This window comes from Phalacrocorax carbo, chromosome 6 (assembly GCF_963921805.1).
Source record: "Phalacrocorax carbo chromosome 6, bPhaCar2.1, whole genome shotgun sequence".
NCBI lineage: Eukaryota > Metazoa > Chordata > Aves > Suliformes > Phalacrocoracidae > Phalacrocorax > Phalacrocorax carbo.
The window spans coordinates 42,735,957-42,762,132 of record NC_087518.1 but is presented as its reverse complement, the minus strand read 5'-3'; the positions used below and the strand labels follow the sequence as shown (position 1 = coordinate 42,762,132).

The 26,176-nt window shown below is 41.3% G+C and overlaps 1 protein-coding gene across 6 annotated transcripts in view; it reads left to right on the top strand.

The window, feature by feature from the left end:
* The window catches only part of PATJ (PATJ crumbs cell polarity complex component), a 156,516-nt gene extending 132,712 nt beyond the window's left edge, over nucleotides 1–23,804 (top strand). For 5 of the 6 annotated variants that reach the window (XM_064454934.1, XM_064454933.1, XM_064454938.1 and 2 more), the window contains 11 exons: nucleotides 2,334–2,417; nucleotides 4,397–4,590; nucleotides 6,410–6,557; nucleotides 7,720–7,806; nucleotides 10,640–10,757; nucleotides 12,146–12,186; nucleotides 12,475–12,597; nucleotides 13,706–13,810; nucleotides 17,263–17,366; nucleotides 19,077–19,200; nucleotides 20,988–23,804. In XM_064454934.1, the coding sequence (XP_064311004.1) occupies nucleotides 2,334–2,417; nucleotides 4,397–4,590; nucleotides 6,410–6,557; nucleotides 7,720–7,806; nucleotides 10,640–10,757; nucleotides 12,146–12,186; nucleotides 12,475–12,597; nucleotides 13,706–13,810; nucleotides 17,263–17,366; nucleotides 19,077–19,200; nucleotides 20,988–21,134 (1,275 nt within the window). In that variant the 3' untranslated portion in view covers nucleotides 21,135–23,804. The remainder of the gene's footprint in view (nucleotides 1–2,333; nucleotides 2,418–4,396; nucleotides 4,591–6,409; nucleotides 6,558–7,719; nucleotides 7,807–10,639; nucleotides 10,758–12,145; nucleotides 12,187–12,474; nucleotides 12,598–13,705; nucleotides 13,811–17,262; nucleotides 17,367–19,076; nucleotides 19,201–20,987) is intronic. The other variant, XM_064454937.1, reaches the window with a different exon arrangement.
* Nucleotides 23,805–26,176: the final 2,372 nt, after the last annotated feature.

Genomic DNA, 26,176 nt, shown 5'->3' with positions numbered 1-26,176 from the left:
CACTTTTACATTTAATAATGCAGCACTGGGAAAAGCTGGTAACTCCAGTCTGTTGACCATTTTTAAAGCAACCTCAGATGGAGAACAAAGAAATGTGATTGAAAGGTCCTTGCTTAGAGGTTAGGAAATATCAGGTTAAATACTGTCTGAAAGTGTTTAATTTGACCATCTTGTGTACGTGCCCAGTCTGCTCTTACGTGGTCACCTTGCCATTTTTCTACTGAACCTCATGTTCATGCACTGTCCTAGTGTGTCCTAGTTGAACGATGCTGTCTTAACAAGCTGGTCAATATTTTGTGTTATCTCGTTGGCTGCTTCTAAATGCCTTCCTTTGTGAAGTGTTTAAAAAACTAGAAGTGAAGTGTGCTTGTGAAAGTTCTAAACCACAGACTCAGCTTTTTCCCAAAGTTACCCATGATCAGCTTCAGGTGAAAAAATATACATCACTGTCACCCTCCTGGCTTTCACCCAGACAAGTGTCTCCTGTGTTGCCTTAGAGTTACATGATCATTTTTAAAACAAAGGTAACCCCCCACCCCCCAAAAAAAACACACACACACACAAAAACAAACCCCACAAAAAAACCCACCCCAAACCAACCAACCAAAAACCCACAACAACCAAAACCCCACAACTGAGAGAAGATCTAAGACATGTAGCAGAGGATTTTGGCAGTGCTGCTGAGATGGACGTGCACATGTTACTCTGTTCCACTGGTAATAGCTGTTTCAGTTATTTCAAGAAAACCCTGCAGTTGCCAGTAGTGTGTGTGTGTGTGTGTGTGTATGGTTTTTTTTTAATCAACCTGTTCTTTTTATTTTCTTAATTATCTTGGTAGACAGCTAATAGTATTTTCCTTCATTTATGTAGATGGAAATCTCCCCACCCCCATCTGGGACACTGTAACCCATTTGAGATTAAAATCCTTCAGGCTTTTTTCAGTGGCTGGTGTATATGTATCAAAGAGGAAGCTTCTGACAGTGGTGCTGTGCTCCAGCAGCAATGGAGCAGCTGTAGGTACAAGTCCACATCATTAAATAAAGTGTAATGGGAATGAAAGAGAATAATGCTCTCAATGTTGTCTTGATCAGAGCGTTAGCTTAAGGGCATTTGAGTTTTCTTTCTGTTCAACATGCATGATCCGTGCCGGGAAAGGATTGCAAGGCAACACGGGGGGAGTTAACTTGGTGATGAGAGATGTAGTACCTAACAGTGTTTTCAAAACATGAAGGTACTTTGTTCTACCCCAGCAGCTATTTCCTGCTCCTGCTCCAGGAAGGCAGTGCACAGCAGGGCTCGCACGCTGCTAACCTCGCTGCCTTTTGTTGCAAACACTGCGGAAAGTCTCAGCTTTGACTTGTACGTCAAGCTGGTGAAGGAACTTCACAACCGTAGTGTTTTTGGAGGGTATATTTGTCTGAAAAAGGGTTATCTGATATCTACATATCTAATTGAAAATCACCACGTATTTATCCAGAGCCATTTTAGAGTTTGTAGTGAAGCCAGTTCTGCTCCAAGGCTGGGTGTTTGCTGGTGGCAACTGGAGAGAGAAGCACATTTTGCACAGTGAAGCATCCCGTCCTGCTAACTGTTAGGACCGCAGCTGAAGTGCTGCAGCAGGATGTTCACCTATTTGTTTCAGACAAAAAAAAAAAAAAAAAGAAACAGACCAGAACAATGCAAAGGGAAAGCACCAGCAAGAGAACAGTATGTTCTTTGTAATGCTTTTTCTTTGGGGACATCTATTGCTGGCAATAAGATTAAATCACTGAAACCTTCCCTGAAGCTACATCTGCCACTGCCTACATTTTCCAACCTCAGTAATAAACTAACATTTGCCATTGTTCATTTCTTCTGGATTTCATTTCTTACAGATTTAACCAGCGCTATTTACCACAAGGCATTCAGTTCTTGCTTAAAGCTGAGGTCTATGCCAAGTCCCTAAAAATATTCATAGCTCCAAAGAATCTGGTTTTAAATAATATCATAAAAAGTAGACGATATTAATACAACAGTTCACACTGAGTTCACATACTGCTGATGCCAATGTATAAACATGATGGAAGCCTAAGAAGCTCTAGACAAGACTACCCTGAAGTGGTGAACAAAATCCTTTTTACCTTTTTACTAGCTATCTGTATTTTGATTACAGGAATAATATTCTTATCCCAAAATATTTAAAGCATATAAATCTGTGTTACAGTCTTGCTTATCCTGACATGGAATGCTGTGCCTTTTTACTGCAGAGCAGTGGGCTGTGTGGGGTGGGTCGTGGCTGCCACTTTGCGGGGTGTTTGGGAGGGACGATTCACACCACCCCCTTCTTCCCACAGGATGCCATAGTGATCCATGAAGTTTATGAAGAAGGGGCAGCAGCCCGAGATGGCAGGCTTTGGGCTGGCGATCAAATTCTGGAGGTAAACGGGTCTCTCTGTGTATGCGCTTCCTTATGTCTTTGTCATGTATACTTGTATTCAACGCAGCATAGGGTTCATTTAGGGGAAAGAGATCATTGAGTAGGATCTGTACTTGAAGCTTCTTTTCTGTTACTAAGATCATCCTGACAAATTCATATTTCCTTATATATTCATATAAACCGAAGGTACAAATTGAGAATATATTAAATTTAATTGAGCAAGGCAGTTCTCGAATTACATAGTTCAGCTGTCATGTCCAATAGCTCAGTATTATTCATCTGTTTAATCTTTCATTCGGAGGCCTGCACTACCGTTGCCACTTCAGTATCTCTGCACTGCCTGCAAACGAAGTGCTGAGCTGGGTGAACGTGGGGCGAGACAGCGAGGGTGGCTGCAGCATCACTGCAAGCATCCCTGCTAAAAAACTCACAGTGCCTGCCTGCGGCGTTGCTGGGGGAGCTACCTGCTCCTTCAGGCCACAGTTCATAAAACTGGTGAACACACAGAACAATTTCTGTGGATAAATGTAGTGTTTTTCCTGCAGACAAGCATGAAAATCACGGAGGGAAAGGGTTAAGAAATAAGTGTTGGTCTGCAAATGAAACTTGCGTCAGGCAGGGGTTCAGTGCAGCTGCTTGCAGCCTCTTGCTGTCAGATCAGGACAAATTCCCAGCATGGCCATTAAGGCTTTGGTGTGTAGGGTTAGAAAAATAGTGAGGGGTACTTGGGGAGTTGTCTTTACAGCTCTTGCACTGAAAATATTTTTTTAGTGTTAAGGCTGAATGTTGTTTTCGTTTTATAAATAACTGTGTATTAACAGAGCACAATAATTAGGGGGTAAAAATGGGGAGGGTTAATTAATTCTTCTTTGGCCAAACAGGAAAGTGATAATGTTTGTGTGCCATAATATTGTTTCAGCTTTTAAAAGCCATACTAATGGATCAGAAAGATGACTGAATTAGTTTCAGATTGGTTTGATAAAGCACACATAGATGCCTGTGTCAAGAAAAGAATACCAATAGAGTGTATAAATAAATGTATGCAGAATTAGTACAAAAGAATATAATTACTATAGATTAGACATAATTATTTAATGTAAAATTAAGTATGATTATAACTTTGCATATCTAGAAATGTTGAGAAATATTTTCATTGCTTTAAAATTGGTTATCCTGTGTAAGTGCATTAACATTGTATTGTTATTCAGCTACAGTTCATGCTACTTCCTAAAGAGACTTCAAAAATATTTAAGCATTGATTTTTTTGGTATTGACAAATAAAAGATGATTTCATCAACAGAATATTGGCAAACACCTTACAGGGCATCTGTGGCTCAGGCTTGGCAAAATTAGGAGATTAAGTTTCAATTTACAATAGTTTTTTTAAATACTTCAGCATTCAATCAGAACTTCTTGTTCTATCTGAAATTACTAAAATGCTAACACATTTTCAGGTTATTGTAAAAGAAATGTAATTGAGTGCTCCAGGAGCGGTCTTGTGTGCCATCTATTGGAACAAAGCAAAATAACCATTTAATATGTCCTGCCTGGGCTTCTCCATTGCCGTTTGCTAATGTTTCTGATTCCTTCTGTTTTCAGCTTGGCGGTATTGCAAAGCTGGGGGAGAAGCAATCTGAGCAGTAAAAGATATAGGAAACTCAAAGGAGCTCATCCCACTTTGTCTAGTTGTAAGAAAGAAGCATTGTTTGAGGTTCCAGCATTTAAAAAGAAGGGAAGAACACCCACAAAACTTACAAGCCAAAATGTTCTGATGATTGCGGTTTACTCCAGGCAGTGGCACAAAGCACTGAACTCGCACTCAGTAGGAGATCCAAGAGCTCGGACCACTGGAAGTGGGAGCACTAAATTAGAGTGCTATGGGGAGTCAATTTGACAAATTTGTCCTGTCACACGAGGGTAGGGTGTGATGAAAAGATCATTTATACATGTCATTTGGAAAAAAAACACTGATTATTTCAGGTGAACGGGATTGATCTGCGGACTGCCAGCCACGAAGAAGCTATCACTGCGCTGAGACAGACGCCCCAGAAGGTGCAGTTGGTTGTTTACAGAGATGAAGCGCATTACAAAGATGAAGAAAACTTAGAGATTTTCTATGTAGATATACAAAAGAAAACGGGCCGGGGACTAGGGCTCAGCATAGCTGGAAAACGGTAAGAGTGTCTCTTTGATCGGACTGCACTTCAAATGAGAAATATTTTGCTTTTTGCTGTATGAGCAGCTCAAGCCATTAAACGGAATATGAAAAAAGGAAAAAGCCTGTAAGCAACAAACTTTTGGATCTAAGTAATTTCAAGGGTGCCATGGGACTGTGGTCCTGGCTCCTTTATCAGAGCAATGACACACCTGTGTAGCAAAGGTTGCTGCTGCCCAGGAGGGCTCCCAGCACAGAGCGGGTGTCCTGCTCTGAGTGAGTGTGGCCAGGTGGGCGCATGCAGAACCCAGAGCTCACTGTTCTGCTGATTCAACATAGCCGTGTCTCAGGGCTTAGAAGCACTAGCCATGGCTTTTCTGATTTTAAAACAGGGAAAGAAACTTTATTATTTCCAAATACCAGGATATGGCTTTGAAAATGGATTTGTGAGTTAGATCTAGCTCCTACTCGGGTTCAAAGGGACCAATGTCAGTGGAAGCTAAGAGGCTGAGTTAGACCCAAATCCTGAACAGTATCAAAGTGACTGTACAGGGCTGTAGACAGCAGTTCTGTGAGTTCAGAGCAGAATCTGAGATACGGTAGTAGGTAACAGCTCCTTAATAAAATGTGACTTTTCACTGATGTATTTCTAAACCATTGCTATTAGATCATTCAAACCAGAGCACTGATAGATTTAATCTTTCATTGCTAGAAGAGATTTACGGCATGACACTGGCAAGCACTCACTCAGTGTTGGTACACAAGAGTCATGTGGTTGCTCTTCTGTATTGCCAAAAAAAATTTACTTTCTCAGTTACAAATCATCATGTCATTATCCTGACTGCATACGGTCAGTAAAGTTTCTGCAGCAGTTTTTTACAAGAGTGGCAATGTTTAACCCAGGTGTTGTGAACAGATTGTGGGTTGGGTAATTAATTTAGGTTATGTAAATTACCTTGCAGATGGTAATCACAGTCTCCAGCCCTCCCGCGTTTGCTTCTGTGCAAAACTTTCTGTACTATTGCTAAGTGCTTTGCTTGTGGGGATTTCCACGTTAGAGTTAGCTCAATTTCTGAAGTCGTTTAAATGATACCCAGGTATAATTCAGGTTGTGAAGTGTTATATCATTCAGGGTGAAGGATACCAAACGCCAAATCTTGGCATTGCAGTCGGCACCAGCTCACACCATAGCGAGCTCTGGGAGCTGGGGCCAGCACAGGGGGGTCCTGCAGCCTCTGGGAGGGAACTGCCCGTGAGGAGGCCGGAGCTGATAAATAAATACATTTCCCCCAGTCTGGGTAGCCTGCTACTCTCAGAAGCCTCGCTGCCCACTGCAGGCAGACAGCCACAAAGCTGGGTTTTCTGCTGCATAACTCATGTGCAAACTATAAAAGTCTTTTCTGCAGACTTCTCCCTGGTCTTCTGGTGGGGGTCTCCAGGCGTCTAAAAGAGAAACTGAGCTGAACCATTAGAGGGAATACAGAAAAAAAATCTGAGGCTGCATAATTCATATCAGGCACATCAGGAGGTAGTTTAACTCCATCTTAGACTGATCCTTGGATTTTTATTCATGCAAAGTGGTATTTTTCATTAATCTTTATGGATCATGCAGTCAGAACTAACAGTTCAAGGGGAAAAACAGCATTAAATATAGCAAAACATGCCTTGGTTTTAAAACACATAGATTTTTTTACACTCAAATGGTTGAATGGGGTGTAAAACTAGTTCTTCCTCTGCTCACAGGTTTCTTTTAATGTCTCTTAAATGCAAGTAATCTAAATTGGTCTCCCAAAGAATATTGGATTGTGTAATTAGCCATATGCTTCTTGCATTGTTAGAAATGGAAGTGGAGTGTTTATCTCTGACATTGTTAAAGGAGGAGCTGCAGACTTAGATGGAAGATTAATTCAAGGAGATCAGATTTTGTCTGTAAATGGAGAGGATATGAGAAATGCCTCACAAGAGACTGTTGCCACTATACTTAAGGTGAGTACAAAATACATTTTAAGATACTGAATTGCAGTTACTGACACTATGCAAGGTAATTATTCTGAAGTGCTGTTTACACATAGGCAGGACAGCTTGAACTGATTGCCAAGACAGGAATTTCATCTCAAATTACTTCGGGAGACTCATTTAAAATCACTTCTCCATGTATATTTAGAAGTGGGATGATATGAAGTGGGAAAACAAAGACACATGTAGTAAGTATTTAGTCATTTATCTGAAAATGTAACTGTATTTCACATGTTAGAAAAATATTTGGAAACCTGAGAGTGATACAAGTCAGCACTGAAATGAAATGCCTTTGGCTTTGCTGCACTAACCTGCAGCTATAAAAGGCAGCTTAAATCAGTTTCTGCACAGCTTTCTATCTTAGGGGAGTGATTTTATACTCTGAAGTTGTGCAGTCTGGGGGAATTTTCTTTTTTGCATTAGAAAGCATGTGACAGCTTGAGGCAGAGGAGAGGGCAGGGGATGGCCTGCTGCAAGTGCCTGATGTTAGATTCTCTGTACAGCTCCCAGGCCCAGCAGCCTGTACCAAGGATGAAAGCATGGGTGGGAGCAATGGTGCACACCCATTTCTGTTCAAAACTGCGTCTGGAGACAAGGCCTTTACCCCTGCCATCACCACTAGTGTTTCTGCATATGATTTCTTTCAGTCTTGAACAGAAATCCTAATTATTTCCTTGCTTTTTTTCATTCGGGTGGCCAAAAGTTTACCTATTTAAGAATTGGAAATCAGTGATATGAGGGTATGTTATTAAGTTGAATCTATATGTGTTAAATTCACCCCTTTTCTGCAGCATTTTCCCTCTGAAGTGTTTTTTCATGCATATTGTTTGTGGCAAATGTCATCTAAAGAGTTGGGGGCCTTTTGTTTCTTTTTACTGGGCAATTGACCGTATGTAGTTTGCCAGCAGGAAGATTCGTAACGACCTCAGCAAACAGGATAAGTCTTCAGGATAGACCTAAATCCAGGGACCGTACTTTTTGTATTGTCTAAATACAAATGTTAATGTTTTGAGAATTCCTTGTGGTTTTCTTCATGGAGTTGTGGTGCTGAATATAAACATAATTCTCTTCAGGAGAGTGCGAAATATTATATGTCTACTTAAATGCTCTGCATGTTTTGTTTTTTCCCAAGTGTGCCCAAGGCCTAGTGCATCTTGAGCTTGGGAGATTGCGAGCTGGATCATGGCTATCATCACGGAAAACACCCGAAAACAGTCAGGTTAGTGACAAATTAATATGTATAAAACGTAGCTGTGAAGGGTAAGGCATGGAGATGGTGCACAGGTGTGCATGTGAGGCTCAGTCCTTCCATAGGCACTTCCTGCTGAGGATGTGGAGCAAAATATTTTATCACAATGATTTTCTGTGCTGAACTGCAAAGCAAGTGTCAAGCTGAAATGCTGATTAAATAAACAAGCTAGTTAATGTATTTTTTTAAGGAGCGTCTTCCTGAGACACACCAAAAATATGTAATATCTTTCTCAAATGGTGATGCCCAGAAATTTTTTTAGACCTGCAAAAAATGCTGAATGTGTTTTCTGCAGCTGTTTTGTCAATCAAAATGAGTTAATGAAACTGAACTATATCTTTGCCTATCTTCTGGCACAACCACATGAGAGCTGCTTTCCTCTCAAAGAAAACACAGAGCAATTTCCTGCTTCACTTGCTTTTTACCTGAAGCAAGGACAACAATTCATTTTTCAATCAGTGCAGGGCTTTTTCCCTCTCCCCACGTCCCCCAACCAGCTCACACACTGATACCGTTAGCACTGAAGTCCAAGTACTGCAAGGGAGGAGAACCAAGCAAGATGACTTACAAAACTTTTTTTGAATGGATTTCCCTTCTGAAGACTGACTGCTTTGCCATGACATTTAAGTTGCCAATGTCCCCAAGAGACATTGGCTCTCCCCAGGAGCTGTGGTTCACAACCGTGCTATTGCTCTGGAGTGTTCTGCCCCCTCTCTGCCCAGGTGCAGGTGTCAGGGACCCAGGGGACATTGCCCACACGTCTCCTTCTCACACTGATGTGCAACCAGGCAGGAGAGGCTGCATCGCTGGTGGGATCCAGCCCAGCCGGCATAAATGCTAAAAGAAGGGCTTGGTTTTGGAAATGGAGAGGAGGAGTTGTGGGAGACTTTGGGGGGATGTGAGTTAAGGCAGGAATGCTTTTAAGGAGGTCAGTAAAAGGTAGCTTGTCCTTGATGTTGTTCATGAACAACCCAAAAAGGATGCCAAAATCATAGTCATGTGTTGTGATTTCTTAACTTTCTAAAGGCCAGCAGTGATCCAACCTGCTCTCTGGGTGAGTGAGGTATCAGGAAGGGCTAAAGCCTTGCAGGAACAGCTGGGCTAAGCCCAGCTTTAAAAATAATGACTAAATATCATTGGAGAAACGTCTGCACTGCATACAGCAGGCAAGGAGAAATGAAATAACAGAGGAAAATTATACTGATTGCATTAAGTAAAGACAGCAGTCCTGAGTATTGTCATTGTATCAACAGCTAGCCTAAGCAAGAGCAATGTAATCAAAAAGTGACAGGTAAAAATTATCCACCCAGTTTTACTCTGTAAAACTCATATCTGAAAGGGAAGCAAAATGCCATAGTATCTAACATGAGTCTAGGTAAAAAATCAGATCAAACTACATCATCCTTCTTTCTTTGTAGCATAAGAGGCTTTTGCGGGAACCTGGTAATTTCTGTATTTTTTTAAATACAAGAAATCTTAACTGCTGTTCTTAATGCAGTCATTTGAGAGCCTTCATCTCGCTGCTCCTAAGTGACTTGGTGATTTTGAAAACTGAATAAATGTTTCTCAGCAAAACCATTCCAAATGTTATAACAATCTAGGCAGATAATACGGCAAATCAGCTTGAATGATTTGCACAACTGTGAGCAATGCTTTAGAAGCTGTTGGCCAAGAGCACCCCGAACTTTTGTCCTCACTTGGCTTTTTTCTTGGTCTGTTGCATACCTTTAACAGTAGAGATATAAGCCATGTAATGCAGGACAGCGATTTCTTTCACACATATTGCAAATTATGTTAACTGACCCATGAATTGGCAACTGGAGGTGGAAATTGTGCTTTGCCTGTTGTTTGTTGCTGACAGCTGCACACTGGTCAGTTAAGATAAATGCTGCCAACGCTTTTGATTCACCGCCTAATGCATTTAGCGGGAGAAAGCTCTGCTGTGGGCAGAGAAGTATAGACCAGATCTTTGTTTTGCATAGGATGGCTTAGTTGAAAAGGTCTGGCCCTCAGTGAAACCTGTTGTTCAGATGCACTTTCTAAAATTATTATATTTCCTTGAGGGGCAGAGTCTGAAGATAAAGCCAGATTTGGAGATAGGGAAAGGAGGGCTGGATATGGATGGCCAAGAATTGGTAACATGTACGAGCAGCTATCTTTGGAGGCTCTCCCTTTTGTCACCTGGCATGTTGTTCTGGAAACGAGTAGGTTCATGGGTAAATGAAAGGAGCAGGGTCAGTTACAGGACCTTATAATCAGGCAGTAAATTCAGCTGAAATATTAAAGCCTGTAGAGTACTGCCATGTAACAAGATGGGTGTGTTATCCCCACCTTGTGGGAGAGGAGGTGTTATGTGTCCTGCTGTGTGCATGCTCATTGCAGGGTGAGGTGCCTGCAGGGTGCACCGTGGGGAAGATGCCCACAAGCTTTAGCAGCAACCATCATCTCACCTTCTTCTCAGATTCAGAGACACACTGGGAAAAAGTAGAGGAGGGGGTTAATTGTACTTCCTTATACCCTCTGGAGCAGACCTAAACAATGTACATATTAGATGTGTACTTAACAGAGTGAAGTGCAGTTGTGTGATACTGTGAGCAGCACTATGGGTGTGCCTACAGCTCAGAACAGATTTTGGTAGGTTCCCCCTTGGGAAATGAAGTCAGAGGGGATTGCACTTGCGTGGCCGATGTGGTATTTCCAGTCTGGTTGGCACAGAGCACAGCTGTGCCCGTATGTTGCAGGAGCTGCTTTAAAGTTAATGTTTGGGTTTGACTCACAGGTTTTGATTTATTTTTAACTTCAGGCGAGCCAACAGAGTGTCCATGGCCACTTCCGCCCTGCGCTTGCTCCAGTCCTCTCTACCTTACAGAATTTTGTCAGCACAAAAAGATCTTCAGCAGATGTGTCTCAGAGAAACTCAGGTATAATCTAGGTAGCTGTCAGAATAGCTACATTTTATTTGCTTTATATTTGTGTTGGTTTAAAAACAAAGCTGAATACTTGAATCTGGTTTTCCTATCCAGCCTCCCAGAAGACGTACCACTGATATTTTAAGACCCAAACACTTTCCAGCAGATGACATTATTTTTATGTCTACTAGTAGAGTAATGGTTCCTCTATTTTAAGTGCAGAATTCCTGTGCCCTGCAATTCCCTGATGCCCTTGTCAGAGGCTTAGTACAGGCAAGGTTCTCGCATTAGAAACAGTTTTCTCAGGGAATAAAGCTGCCACCACTTCATTTATATCTTTGTTGCTCTTGAGTGTATAAAGGGGTGTTTTGTAATGAGAAAGTCACAATGCTCAGTTTGCAATTTGCAGATTTAGCAAGTGCTAAATCTACAACCTGCAGTAGCTTGTGGACAGCCTGTGCATTTGTATGCTCTGACCTGTGTCAGAAGTTGGTAACCTTTGCTTATGTCTGACCGTGGGCAGAAGTAGATGTTTCTTCTGCCAGTTTGCATGCACTGGAGGAGGCGTGTGGCTTTTTGGGCAGCCTTCCTTGTGCTATTTTAAGGGTCCTGCAGCACTGAAAGTGTGTGTCTGCATGCCCTGATGCGGCATTGTCAGAGCTGGGCTTCCCACTGCCACAGACCTCGCTGCACCTCAGCCATCCTGCCTTGGGTACTCATAGCAAATATTTGCACAAACGCATGTGTGTGGTGCTGAGAAATACTGATGTGTGTTATTAAGAATCTTTAACTCTTGAAAGAGACTAATTTTGCCTGCTTTCTAAAAGGTTCTTAAAATAGTTTAATTAAAGCTGGTAGAATTAGGGGTTGGTCTAGCATTTTTAATGTCTTGAGTACTTTCAAATGTCCTATGGCTAGATATATTCCAGCCAGACTTCCTGGCTGTCTATTATTTACTAATACAGCACAAATTAGAAGAGGAAATCAATGGAACCTCAACAGTCTCAGACCAGCCATGTACCCTACCCCTTTGTGGTAGGGACACTGTGATTTATGAATAATAAGCCAATCTTTAATTGAGTGAAATGCACAATAGGGCTTTTCTTCAGGCCGACAGAGTGCTGCTATTCAATAGATTGTGGTGAGTAGCGGCTGTGCTACAATGGGCGTCACAGTGGCATCCGTCAGCCAGAGTGATTGCATCCGTATTCATCTCCGAGTGAAACAGAAATCCTGTCCTCCTAACGTGAGCAGCACTGCCTGGTTTGGCACAGGAAGGCTCCGCTTCTGCTTGGTGATAACTGTGACTAGGCAGCAAGGGACCATTGTCACCTGACAGTGTTATCTCTTAATTATATTATCTCTTAATTACAGAAGCTAATTGTTTGTTTCTTTATTAGTAGGAGCAGATATGGGCCCAAGGACTGTGGAGATAACAAGGGTCAGTGAGTTATTTTCTGTAAATTCAAAAAGCTGACACCTTTAACTGAAGTTGTTAATTTCTGTAGCATTTCTCAGAAGTAAAATTGCATTATTTATCTTTGCAATAGGTTGTTGGATGCACGCCTGTGTAATAGGACATGCATGTGTGGGGAAGTGTGTGTCTGTCAAACCTATTTATTTTCTTCCCTGTTCCATAAATCAAATGAGTCAGTTATTGCTATACCCTGAACATTGACCTCTACAAGTCACTCTAATTGCAAATGTTGGGGTTTTTGTTTTGTTTTAGGGACCAAATGATGCACTTGGTATCAGTATAGCAGGAGGGAAGGGAAGTCCATTAGGAGATACTCCCATCTTCATTGCTATGATTCAAGCCAGTGGTGTGGCTGCGCGTACCCAAAGACTCAGAGTGAGTAGAGGGGTCCTCTCAATACTTCCTATTTCATCTGCAATGTTTCCCACTGAGAAGGAACCTCGAACACTTTTCTATATGCCATCACTTTGATAACGTTTCATAGACTATTCTGTCCTTAAAGACAAACAAACAAAAACAAACAAACAAAACCACCCCAAAACCAACCAACCAAAAAAAAAAAACAACCAAACCTTCCCTCTCTTCCCTTTTTGATTATATTGCATCTTGGGATAATGCCAATGGTTGCCCACATGGAAAAGTGACATTAAGAAAAAGAACATAAACGAGTTTGCAGTCTTTGAATGCCTATGTTCATCCAGACCCAGGGCGGGCAGCAACAGGCGATTTGGAAACCACAGGCGTTTTGGGGGTTGCAGACTGGGCATCATTTAGGGCTCAATCCAGGTGGAAACAGAATTCAGTTGTTTGATCTTAAGGCCCTTATGAAGAAATGCCAAAAATAAAGCACTTGTATCAGACCCACAGGATCTGTGGGTTTCCACAAATGACCATGGTGTACACTTTCCAGTTTTGGAGAGAATTTCAATAAATCGTTATTATTGAAAAGAACTTCTTATGCAGATGCATAGGATTGCTTTGGCCCATGAGATTCATTAGTACATGCTGCTACATTCATACCCCGTCTCTAATAGAATTACACAATAGCACTCAGTGTCCAGGTCAAGATCATTTCTATGTACAAGAAGAAGAAATCATCTAAGTTAATTAGATTAAAATCAGAAGTGCCGCTTTCCTATACTGCATTCAGCATGTGCATACATAGTCTGTAAGAACATGAACTTGTCTGCACGTGTGGACGCAATTCTTTCTGGATGGGAGGACAGCATTGAAAACCTCACACTCTGCTTGCAAATGGAAATAGTAAAATACAACCCATCTTTGTTTCTCTGATTTTAAAAAATCCGTATTGTACTTGCTCTGAAGAACGGTAAATGATCACTAGCAATGCAGAATTCTCACAAAAGGGATCCTGCAAAAGGGAAGCATGACTGTGTGGTGCTAAGTTCACAAGGAATTTTAAGCATTCTTAATTTTAATTTTCCCTAATGCTAGTAATTTTCCATTACTGTTGTACTTTTAGGTTGGAGATCGGATTGTCAGTATTAATGGGCAACCTTTGGATGGGCTGTCTCATGCAGATGCGGTTAATCTACTAAAGAATGCTTATGGGAGCATTATCCTGCAGGTATGGTGATAAATTGAACATGCAGCTGCATGAGGGTAGATAAATGGTATTCAGGAAAAAAAAAAAAGCCTAAGCATCACTGGCACAAGGCATCACAGAATTGCAGGGTGCTTGCTGATGGGAATTACACAGAATGAAAGCAAAAAATAATTTTCATTCAAAAATTCTTTATTGCCACTCATACAGGCTGTGAGCATGATTATATAAAAGCATAACAAAGAGAACAAAATAACTTGTTGCTACACATGGTAAATCAACAAGCTTCCAAGTTTTTTTTTTTATTTGAAGTTAACTAGGAACAAGAAATTACATGTGTGTGTATGTGTGCATGCACGTAACTAGCCTGTGACCAAACTGTCCACAGTGTTAATTTCCTTGTTCTTGGAAGGGGAAGAAGAAAGAAATGCTAGCAGCATTTAGTAAAAATGATAACATCATCTTTAAGACAGTGCTGCCTAGAATTGATTATTCTACAGGTAATGAATAATAACACTCAAGAGAGAAAACTGTTATCACTGCCGCGTTTATATGCTAGCTATAAGGAAGACATGTTCTGCCACTTTGGTTCTAATTGCTGCTTGCCAGTATATTCATCTTTCATTTATTTTTATGTTTACACAAAGAAATGGGAAAAATACTTGCCAGAGAGTGTTCAAAATAGTACTAATTTGCAGAATTATTGTAACAATTGGAAAACAAGCTTAAGACGTACCACTAAAATCTACTTTTAAATTTTTTTTATCATCACAGCATACTGGATTGGAATACATCTTGAGAGATTTTTAAAGCATCTTGCTTACATTACAACACAAATGTGACTATAAAAAATGGGGGGGAGCAAAAAATAAAAAAAAAAAGGAAATGAAATTATAATAAACTTAGTTTTAGGCTTGCTTATTCTTTGCCTGTCCGTGAACTGCTGACCTGGTAACTGATGAGCCAGCTCCAGAGCAGGTGGTGTATTCACTTAGTTCCATCGAAGTCAAAGGAAATACACAGATACACACCAGCTGAGGATTTTCTGTTGAATTGTAGTTATCGTATTGTTACTAACGTTGAGTAATTTCACTTTTCGTGTCAACAGTATTCACAGAATAGAAAATGAAGCTTGCTGCAGAACCCAAAACTGCTAATCTTGAAAGCTGTAATACAGTGTATTCCACCTCATCGTGTATTTTAAAATATTCCTGATGAAGCATGCTGTCAGTTGGTCGCTCACATAAACAAAGAGGTTCTTCTAGAAATGTCTTTGGGTTTGTCAGCTAACAGTTTTCTTCCGTGTTTTTGCTGACTAGCTTAAAGTGGGCTTAATACTTCTTACCGATGATACAGGTTTATTCTGATAGAATAGAGTCTATTTTCCTTTATTAAAAATGTGTAATGTGGAGGTGGAATGTTATATTTTAATGCCGGCAGGGAGTAGTTTTGAAGCCCTGCCGTGAGCGTGGTGATACTGTTACCTTACATGCTAACGCAGGTACTTCTCAATCACTGGATTGCTTTTTTTATTAAAACAATCTAAATGGAATAATCCTATCGCTGTGGTAATCATGACTGATGTGTCATTAAGTAATTCTGTTTATTATCAGGTTAGACCACTTCATGGCAAACTGCTTTGAAAGGTCAGATAATTGCATTCAGCCGTGTGGAAAGGCTTATTATCAGTACGTCCTGGGAAGGATGGTAAAGGAGTTTGCAAATGCTGTTTGCAAATGGGAGATTAGGGTCTCAGGGGAACAATCATCCCTTTTGGCTGTTTTGATGCTTTGGTTTAATTTAATTTCTTTTCTGCAGGTGTAGTAATGAGATAAGGGGGAAGCTTTTTTACAAGGTTGTTGAACTCTGATATGTTCTTACTGCCAACTGAAGATTTTTGAATATAGATTTATTTTGCCCTCGTTTTATTTAACAACAAAATACAACAAATACTGGCTGGCACTCTTTCCTCTACTGCAACGGGAAGGAGAACTTAACGGTGTCTTTGCTGGCTGAGCCAGGTGCAGCTATCTTGTCTGCTGGACCCTTTCATTTAGGGCATCTGAGAACCTGAGTCCTGGGATGCAAAATTTGCATGAGAACTAATCTTCCTTCCTAGAAAACGCTACCACCCTCTTGGCTCCAAGTGATTAGAAAGAGGGAAATATTGTTGTGGAAGAATTGTGAGCACTCATTTAAAACAGGGGATTTATAGAATGGATTTTTTATTTCGAAAAGGTACATTTCCCTTAAGCTATGTTCACAGCAAGGAGTGGAAAAAGTGCCTGTTAATTTTGATAAAATAAGGCCACAGATAGCTAGGGGAAATATTGAAAATATACTTAGTGGGTACTTCTCACTGTCTCTGAGCCAAACTCCTGTGCTGTACAGTAGACATCAAGCAGAGAAGAATATCTCATCAGAAAGAGATGGAGTGAGGGGAATACCACGGCATGTAGTTGTTAGGAAGTTGATGCCTTTTCAGCTGTGAATACTTAAAATCCAAAATACTTCATAATGTTTTCCTCAAATTTTTTCCAGAAAAAAAAGCAAAGAATAGAAAATTAGCATGCAATGAAAGGTTAAAAGAAAAGAAAAAAAAAACTAGAGTGGGCACTGAGACTTTGTATTTAATAAATCCCACTGGGCCTACAGGCTACAAGCTTTTATCCTTATGAGGCTAAACCCCTGTGAACAACAAACACCAGACTTCGGCATGCAAGTAACAGTGTTCTCAATACAGCCATAGTCATATTTATAATAACCTATACAGCATTGATATGGTTGCTTTAAACAGCCTGACCAAGTTTGCTGCCTCACAACCTGTCAAAATGTCATCAGCTCTATTAATTACTGTGTGGTGGTAATTCATGATGGTTTCAGAATAATGTAGGAGCCAGAATTGGGAAGTTTAAGAATCCAGTTTGTTAGATTCATGCTCGAAATTGCAGAAAAGTTGAAACTAAGGATTAATTTCTTCCCCACTTGGCCAACAAACCAATCTAAGGTATTTCAGGACCTTTGCCCCATAGTCCAATGGACCCTTGGATCTCTGTATTTTATTAAAGGCTAAGGTGTTCTCTGTGGGAGACCTTTACTTTCAAGCCCAATACTGGACACCTTGTGTTGACTCTGAGTCATATCTATTTCCTCGACAAAGTAATCTCTTTGTCTGGATTATCCAGGACTGTTCCCCTCTGCTCAGTGTCTGAGTGGTACTCATGGAAAGGCGAGAGAAAGCTTCAGAGCAAAGTTTGCATTTAACCTCCAGAAAGGTGGTTACTATTAATTCTATTATTTGAAACTATTGAGTTAGTAGGAAATCTAAGAGAGTAGGACTTGTGTTTGAAATTTGCTTGAAAAGAAAACAATGATTGTTTTTCCTAATGTAATGTAAATGTAAATACCAAAGCCAAGATGTCTTTGGTATTAAGTGAACACACTTAGTACTTACTTCATTGCATCCTTCTGTTTAGGTTGTGGCTGATACCAACATCAGTGCCATTGCTACCCAGCTGGAGAGCATGTCTGCAGGATGTAACCTTAACTCTTCTTCTGAACATCCTTCTGAAGATCCTGAGTAAGTTTGTATTTAGTCTGCATAACTGAGGTGGATTTCTACGCCCCATGCAAGAGAAAAACCTAGGCTGGCGAAGAAAGTCTCTCCCATTGCTTTTCTCTCTAATTTTCCATCGCCTTTAAAATGGTAACTGTGACCTTCTCCAAGCTGATTATGGATTCGTGTCCATCTTCACCTGGTGTCAGAAATTGCTTGAGTAAATAAGCATAAAATGTGTTTCCAAGCACTAGTTCTGGACATTTAAATAAATAAAAAAAAATCTCACTTCTTTTCTAATGTGTTATGCTGACATGATAGTTCTGCCCTTGTCTGTTGGCTTCCTTGCCTCAAAGGAGTTATGACTGTAGCAATTTGAAATAATTTGTCATTGGCAGAATAAGGCAAGAGGTGTTAAAAAGCCTGATATCAGAGAGAAATGCTTCAAAATATGTCCCAGAAATTTCTTTCTTTTGAATCTTTTTAGCTTTACGATTTGAAAAAGTCCAATTAAATTTTTTTATATTTACAGCACTTCTGTATGGTGGTGGAAGTTAGAGGTCTAGTCCTCTCATGGCCATGCATCATTCTCCATCATGTGCTTTTTAGGGCAGCTTATTGCATTCCAGTTATCATTTTGAAATTCATTTGATCTTCATTTTTGTTCATTAGCTTCATTATGTTCTTAATTTTCATTCTTTCATTCATAATATTTATTTTAAGAAGCTGAGATGCAAGTTGCTGCCCTATCTCAGGGCATAAAAGGGTATAAAAGTTAAGATATTTGTGCTGCATTCTCTAGTCTTACAACGTGAGATACTGTTTTTGTTGCTGCTCTCAAAGGAGAATTGCTTACTTCACAAAAGGATTTGTATTATCTTTTGATATCAAAATAGTAAGGGAATTTGAATGAAAATATGAAGTAGAATTAAGTAGGCATATGCATTCAGTCTGTCCTAAAGACATGGCTAGATTCTAGTCATCATAGGCTATACCTTTATAGAGGTGGAAGATGCCAAACACCTTTTGTCCATAATAATTTTTTCTAAATATGCAGAAATTATTTTTTCAAATTTGAGATGGATGTGTACATATGAGTGGTATAAATACAACCAAAAAATCTTCCTTTGCTCAGTGTAGACAGTAAAAGCCCCTGAAGAGCAGTTCAGGGTCTAAGTAATGCACTGAGTGAGGGGCTCTTCAGAGTCAGCCTCTGCGGTAACGAGGCACAGGGTGTAGGTCAAATATAGACTGTTAGGAAACAGCCCAAAGAGCCTGCAGTAGAGCTGAGACTATAAACACAAGTGTTCCTGGCTGCACCCTGTCTATTAGACTCATTCCTCTGAAGTCATAAAGTAAAATCATACGGTAAGGAAATTGTTGCAGTTGCGACTTATGCAGACTAAACACGACAGCTTGGCCGGTAAGAAGGCAAACTCTCCTTTACGTACATGCAGCGCCCGCAGATGAGGGAAATTTCACTTCTGCATCAGCGATAAGTGCTCTTGTTGAGATCTTTCTAAAAACAAGTATTCTCAAAGTGAGGAGCTAAAGTACACCGAACAGCATCTGAACTTCAGGCTGCACAGGAGTGTATTTCAGTGCAAGGACAAGAGTCATGGTTTGTGACTGTGTGAAAAACTTCTTGATAGATAAATATCTCTGTAAGTGTTCCTTCTGTGTAAAGACCCCCCAAAACATTGCTATTCTAAGTGATATTTATTGTGTTTTCAGAGCACCTCAGCCTAAGATTATTACTTTGGAGAAAGGTTCTGATGGACTGGGATTTAGTATTGTAGGGGGGTATGGAAGTCCCCATGGAGACCTGCCCATTTATGTCAAGACTATATTTGCCAAGGTATCTTTTTTTTTTTTTATTGTTTTCTCTCTTTTTATATATTATCTTTAAAAATAAACCTAAGATTTGGCTTGGATAATATATTATGTAGTAGAAAGCAAAACGTACTAAGTACATCAATGTGAGTAAGTGGACCCGGAACTCACAGGCAGCTTCTCAGTTTATATTTCACGTTGCTGATGGCTGAAACAAGATGCTTTATCTCAGAAAAATTGCTCTGTGTACTTGGGAAACTTGGTTTTACCCATTAAAATATTTATAAGGCAGTTTTATATCTGTAAATCTCAAAGTCCCTTCCAAGAGGTATGGAGGCATCACTTTTCCCCCTGTACAGGAGAGGAGACAGTTGCAGAAATGCTGTATGTTTGTGGCTGAGCTTCAGCTGCAAAACCAGCCATAAGCTCCTGTGCCCAAGATAGTTACCTCAGTGAGAAAAATGACCAAAAGACAAAAATGCCATGCCTTGTGGCTTGGTAATGAGTTGGCTTGCATGTTGGTCCTGGCTTTAGTTATTCTCCCTTGCTTCCAGCTTCTTTCTCATGCCTTTCCATGAGTACTCCACTCCCACGTGCTGAGCTGCTCATGGTGCGGCTGTCTCAGCCCATCTCTGACTCCAGCCCTGAATGTCAGGGGAGAACACCTCCCGGCCAGGTACAGTAGTGGCTCTGGCCACCGAGGCTGAAGAGGAAACAGTACCACACAGCCTCGAGGCAGACAGCGCCAGACAGCCACTGGTGCAGAGGGAGAGCCACCCTTTTTCCCACCCATCCCCTTGCTGGCAGCGACCTCAGCATGGGCCAGCAAGATACATCAGCATGGCCATGTGAAGGGGGTTCTGGAAGTGGTGGGGGCAGGGAGGAGAAAAACAGTGGGAATTAGGAATACTTTATGTAAAGTAACCTTGAAGTCAGTCACACATAGTTTTTTTGTCCCGTGTCTACTTGCTGTCACTTGTTTCAGTGCTTCTGGCGGAGTAGATGACATAGTTTAAGAAAACTTCATCTGAAAGTGGAGTAGAAGTTGTGCCTCCTCTCCTTCTATGATTCTGGGGCTCAAACCACAGATATCTGGTCTTTTTACAATTTTAAATTATTAACATGGGAGGATATTGTGTCTTTAAACTGATGCTTAGGTTTACAAGTTTCTAGATGTGAGCACAGCTGAGAAACCCTAAATCAAAGCTAGAATACACTGCAGTCGCTGGTAGGGCCATGGAGGAGAAACAGACACCATGAACCAATCTCTGGGCAGGGCAGTGCTCAGGATTTAGGTAAAAGAGCTGCACTGAGGTCTCTGGAGGAGAACAGCCATTTCTAAAGCTCTGTGGGAGCTTCTCAGAACCTTCGATGGAGCCAAGCTCCATCCGGGGCTTAGGGTAGTGCCCAGGCTGTTCTGCTGCATGAGCTCTGCATCCCTCTCCCTCCCCACATTTTAAGCCATTTCTCAGCACTGGGTGTGGAGTACATTTAAATACGGCTTTAACAAGCCTCTCCATAATCATAAAGCCTTTATACTGCAGCTTTTTCAGGGATGAGCCAATTCTCTTCTTCCCATGGGTTATCACCCACCCACGCTGCCCCAGACCTTATGGGGCTGGGTACGTGGGGTGAGCAATGGCAATGGTTGAAGCACTCAGGGAGACTTCAGCACTGCCATTTCCCATGTTACCCACCCAGTTACAGTGGGATTTCCAGTGCTGCATCCCCCTTCATTTCATCCATCAGCATTGTGAGAGGCGGGAGGGCTCCATGCTACCAGCCACTAATGACTTGCTTTGCCGTTTGCAGGGAGCAGCTGCGGACGACGGCAGATTGAAGCGTGGCGATCAGATTTTAGCAGTTAATGGGGAAGCTTTGGAAGGTGTTACTCATGAGCAAGCTGTAGCTATTCTGAAGCGCCAGAAAGGAACTGTAACATTAACAGTGTTATCATGAATGTCATTGCGCTTGCAGAGATAAATACAATTATTTTAGAACATCAGTAGAGCTATAATAATACTGTTCAGGCCTGAGCAGGATGTAAAGCAAACCCTGGCAAAAATGAATCCATATGCACCCCATTGCCGGAAAGGGTAGTGTGCATCTCGAGCTTCATTTAGCCTTCCACATTTATCAGCCTTTCTTCCCACCCTCCCCTACTTCTGGTGGCTTTTGAGGTTTCTCTGGACAAGTTTTAATTAAGAAACTTCAAAGAACAATATCCATTTTACTGTATTTATACAGCGGTTTATCCCCACTAGTCTGAACCCCAGTTACAACTGCTGAACCTGGAATCAATTCGCACACAAAAGGGAATTTAGATCATCAACTGATCTCATCTGATGAGCAGAAATAAATGCCGAGTGACTTGTCATCTCACTCATGATTTACTTATGCTAATTGTCCTTTCAAGTATGCCAGAAAACATTAGCAATGTAATTAAATTACCACTGTTCCAAATGATGAAATATCAAATTCTCCTCTGGGAAATTATTTGTGCTCAGCACAGTAAGTCTGATAGTCAAATGTGAACTTCTCATGTTTATCTCTTTGGGTAGGTCTATGGAAGTTAGTCAGAGGTAATTACTGTGATGTGTCAATTTGCAGCCTTTAGCATGAAAAATAAACTAGGGGAAAGGGAAATTTATTTTTTTTAGGCTTTTAAAATGTTTGAGCTTTTCAGGTATTTAGGCAGCATGAACAACGACAACCTATCTCGTTCTATTCTAATCATATTTTTAAAGAAGAAATGTGCTCGTATATGCCAGGCATGTGGCATACAAAGACAGTTGTCGTCGTGCCAAGTTGCAGCATAATTGTTCATCCTGAAACTTTAATGAAGACAAAAGTTTGCTTCGGCAATGGGATCCTGTAATTCTAGTAATGATGGTGAGCAGTCTCTCTGCACGTTGTCTTTAAGGATAGACGCAGTTAATCCAAACCAGCAAACCATTTTACATTTCTAAGAGTCTCTCCAGGATCAGATAGTGCAGGAAGAGGCTTTCACGGATTGCAGAGGATGCTTCTCTCTCAGGGCTGCTGGAGTTCTATTTGGATAACACCGAGTCATACCAGGCAGTGGTGAGATGATAGCCGCAGAAGACTGCTGCAGCAGTTTAAGATGATGTCCTCCTGGGTCTGGCTGCCGTGCCCATCCTCCCCAGGGCAGAGCATGCAGAAGGAGGTTCCTCAGCCCCCTCTGGTGAGTCGGACGGCTCAGTCGAATCAACCGACTATTTTTTTTGGTTTAAGCTAAGCCAGGTGAGAGCATGCTGAAGCCCACAAGGAGCCTTCCCAAGACTTGTCCCACTCTGTGCAGTGGAGGTGGGATGCAGCAACATTCAGCCAAAAGTTAACAACTTTGTGACGTGTCGCAGCCGTTCCTGCAGTGATTATATGACCGTGGCCATAGTGATTTAGCAGATGAATTTGGCAGGCAGATTAATGGCAATGCAAGTCGTTGTGGTTTAATCTTCCTATCCAGAGGAACAGTAGGGTCTTAGAGGAAGCAGCCCAGTCTGATTTGGACTATTTGGTATAATTTATAATGATGATGTAGCTGGGAGAAATGAAAGGTGGTGGGGGTCAGAATTGGCTACTCATTTTATGTGAAAAATCTCTGGAATTAAATGGAAAGAGGATTCAAAATCTGTAACATAATAACTAGGTTTGTGTTAAAAGTACCGCATTCAGAATGTTTTAGCTCTAGTGGGTATTCCCCCATTTTACATGAAAGAACAGGTACTGAAATCAGATCAACCACACTGAAACAAGCAAGCTGTCACTAGCTCTCATTGAAATGGTTTTCCTTCTTTCCTTGAAAAGTTTTCTTTAACTCCTGGTAATCACAAAGTGCATTTAGCCTGCTGGAACCATTAGTGGGTATTCTGTTAATAGTGCCTGGAAGAGACTTCACATTTTCAATGGATTCCCACTGTACTATTTAATTTGCCAAGTGAAGAATTAGTGGAACCTTGATTGTAGACGCACAGAAATATGTCCAGATACAGCAAATCGGAGAATTTTTAATAAACTGCCTTTGGTTGCAAATGTATCCAAGCTATGCAGAAGTTAAAGGCAGGTAGGTGAAATGTGAAGAGGTATCCTCAGAAATATTGATGGAATTTATGAACAAAATATAATGATTCTTCTGTCTGATTATGTTTTTATAACTGTTGCATTCCTACTTTAAGATGTTGCCACATTTAATCTATGAAGTTTTACACAGCTATTTATTAGCCTATTATGCACATACTGTTCATATACATAAAGAATAGAATTTATGGGCTGAGATATTTTGCACTTCTTATTGCTCAGAATGAGAGAACATTTTCTGCTTCTTGTAATTTGCACTTTGTGTGTTGAATATATTCCTGCCAAAAATTATATTGCAACTAATTGATAAACCAGTGACCATGCGGAGAAGCGTGTGCTGTAGGTAGAGGACCAACTTAGATAATTAAATTTGCATTACGCTTGTCTGGGTTGAGGTGTTCTGGTTTGTTTAAAACTTTATTTCTGTGCAAGGGAAAAAGCAATTAAACCTCCTGATTGTATGTTTAAGTATATCAGTAAAATGAGACATTTTATGACTTCAAAGACTCTAAATAAAGCTCAGTTACATAAGTAGTTGTGCATTTTGGTTTTTTTAAAGTCACTGTTAAAACCTACTGCATGAGATGTTTGTTTGCTCTTCCAAGTAGGGCTCATGATTGCCCTTCTTGGGGAGCAGGAGCAGCAGTTGCTGTAGGAGTGGTGGAAGGCTGTGGAGACAGCCAGCCAAGGCTCTGTGCCCAGGTAGCAGGATTGCTCCTGAGTGAGACTGTCACAGGGAGCCATCCCGTGCACATCTGCCCTCCATCAGAAAGCTATAGCTGCCCAACTAGGTGGCTCTAGCCTGGGAAGTAGATTTTAATTGGGAACACCAACAAAAACGGCTTGGTTGAAAAACCAAGAATCTGGTGCACAGGCAGCAAAACCGGGGAGAGAAAAAAGGGTATGAAGATGAAGGTGCTGAGTGATCGGTATTGTACCAGGAGTAATCAAAGTCAACATGAAGCGTGCTTCCAGGAGAAGCATCTATGCCGCAGGCATCTCGCAACCCTTCAGAGGTACTGCTCACCACTCTTTCAACTTACCCATGCCAGTGGGAAGGGTTCTCCTGCCTTGGTTTGAGGAGTCAGCTGTCAGAACTTTTTCTTTTTGAAGGACCATTTGCTGTTCACAGTCCCTCCATCAGCTTCCTCACCTGGAGAGACCTGGAATAACATGCAGTTTGCAGTGACACTGTCAAGGACATCCTTGACGTGACCAGGAGTCATCTCAGGGCTGTTTGCATTTCTTGACTAACTCTGCAAAGAAAAGGGTTGTTTACGCCGATGTTTACCCTTCTTCCAAAGGCTGGGATTGAGGTGCTGTAAGTTGTTGTGTCATCCCCACCATGTGAGCTTGCCAGGAGCAAGTTGGTCCAGGCATGACCCCTGCTGCCAAGCTCTGAGCTTCAGAAGGGCTTGCTGGGTACAGCCTGAGATGGTGTTTGGGCAGTGACGTGAACTGTGGCGGTGGAGGGTGGCCTGGTGCAGACAGCAGGTCAGCTTGGGGGGACTCTGTCACATTGCACTGCTGCATCAGGAATTACTGTAATGCCTCCAAATTCCCTGGAATTAATCAAATGGTGATTACCACCCTGGAAGTATGGCATATATAGAGCCTGTTGAGGTAATACAATTATGCCGAGATGGAGCGGTTAATGTACCTTTGCCCGAAAGAACTGGAATGAATTAATTTAATGTTACACATGTATAAAACATTAGTTTTTACAGTTGTACTGAGCCTTGATATATAATTCCATTATCACCTTTCTCCACGGTTTCACAATTCAATGTCCATAATTTAGCTGTATTTACATTCTGGTTAAACACTGTCATGGTCATTGTTTTTCCTCTTAGTAGCAATGGACATTTTGTTCTCTAACACGCACAATCCTGTGATAGCTGGACCTTTTAGGATGGCAGCATATCAGAGATCCAAGTTCTGCAGCATCCCAAATGGAAAAGGAACAAGGACCACCTTGACTTTGCCTCCAGTGTTGTCCAGGCAGGCTCTGAGGTCTCTGCTGCTTCCCAAGTCGGTGGGGTTTTAGCAGAGTACATTCCCGATTCCTGCACAAAAAGGAAAATACGCAGTGGCAGCATAGAAACTCTTCATTCCTGATAGCGCAGCCCCTCTGTAGGTGCTGTGCCTCTGTCACTGCCTGGTTAAAATTTAAAGTCGCATCCTAGTCAAAGTAATTGTACCAATTAAAACCCCATTGACATGGGGTTATTCTGCTGTGCTTCCCGTCTGGGGTGCCCTGGGCAGGGTACAGACCTGCTGAGCTCAGCTTTTCCTTTTCATCATGACCTAGGAAACAGGTTTTCTCTCCATAAATGACGTGATGCTGCAGCCAGTTTTACACACTCACCAGCGAGCTGCCACAAGGAGGAGGTAAACCAAAAAAAGAAGAGGTCCTTGGAGGTCTCATTTTTCCTGAAGAAAATGTAGTTTTGGGGAGGGTTACTTCTTTGCATTTTGAATGGGAACAGTCTCTTCTGTCTCATAAAGCCCTTTCTTGGCTTTTTTTTTCTTTTTTTTTCCTTTTTTTTCTTTTTTAACACTTTGATGTGCAGGTACAACAGGACATCTGTTGAAAAAGAATGTAAATGTAGAAGATGGGTTTCTCTTGGCATTCTGGGAGCTCATCTGCTGCAGGTTCTTGTTTATTTGTATGCAACAGAAAAGGAGCTGCAAATGAATTCCCCTAAAAAGCCATCGACTATCCTCCCCTCCTTTCCTTTCTCTGCCAGGTGGGCTTTTTTACAGACTTGTTTCCGTTCAAGGAAAAAGATGACTCTGGAGATTTGTGTGCAATGGTTCTCCTAAAATGCAAACTCAGCGTAAATCTCACTGTGGGTGGGAGACAGCGAGAGCATAGTGCCACTCCTGGGAACTCCCACAAG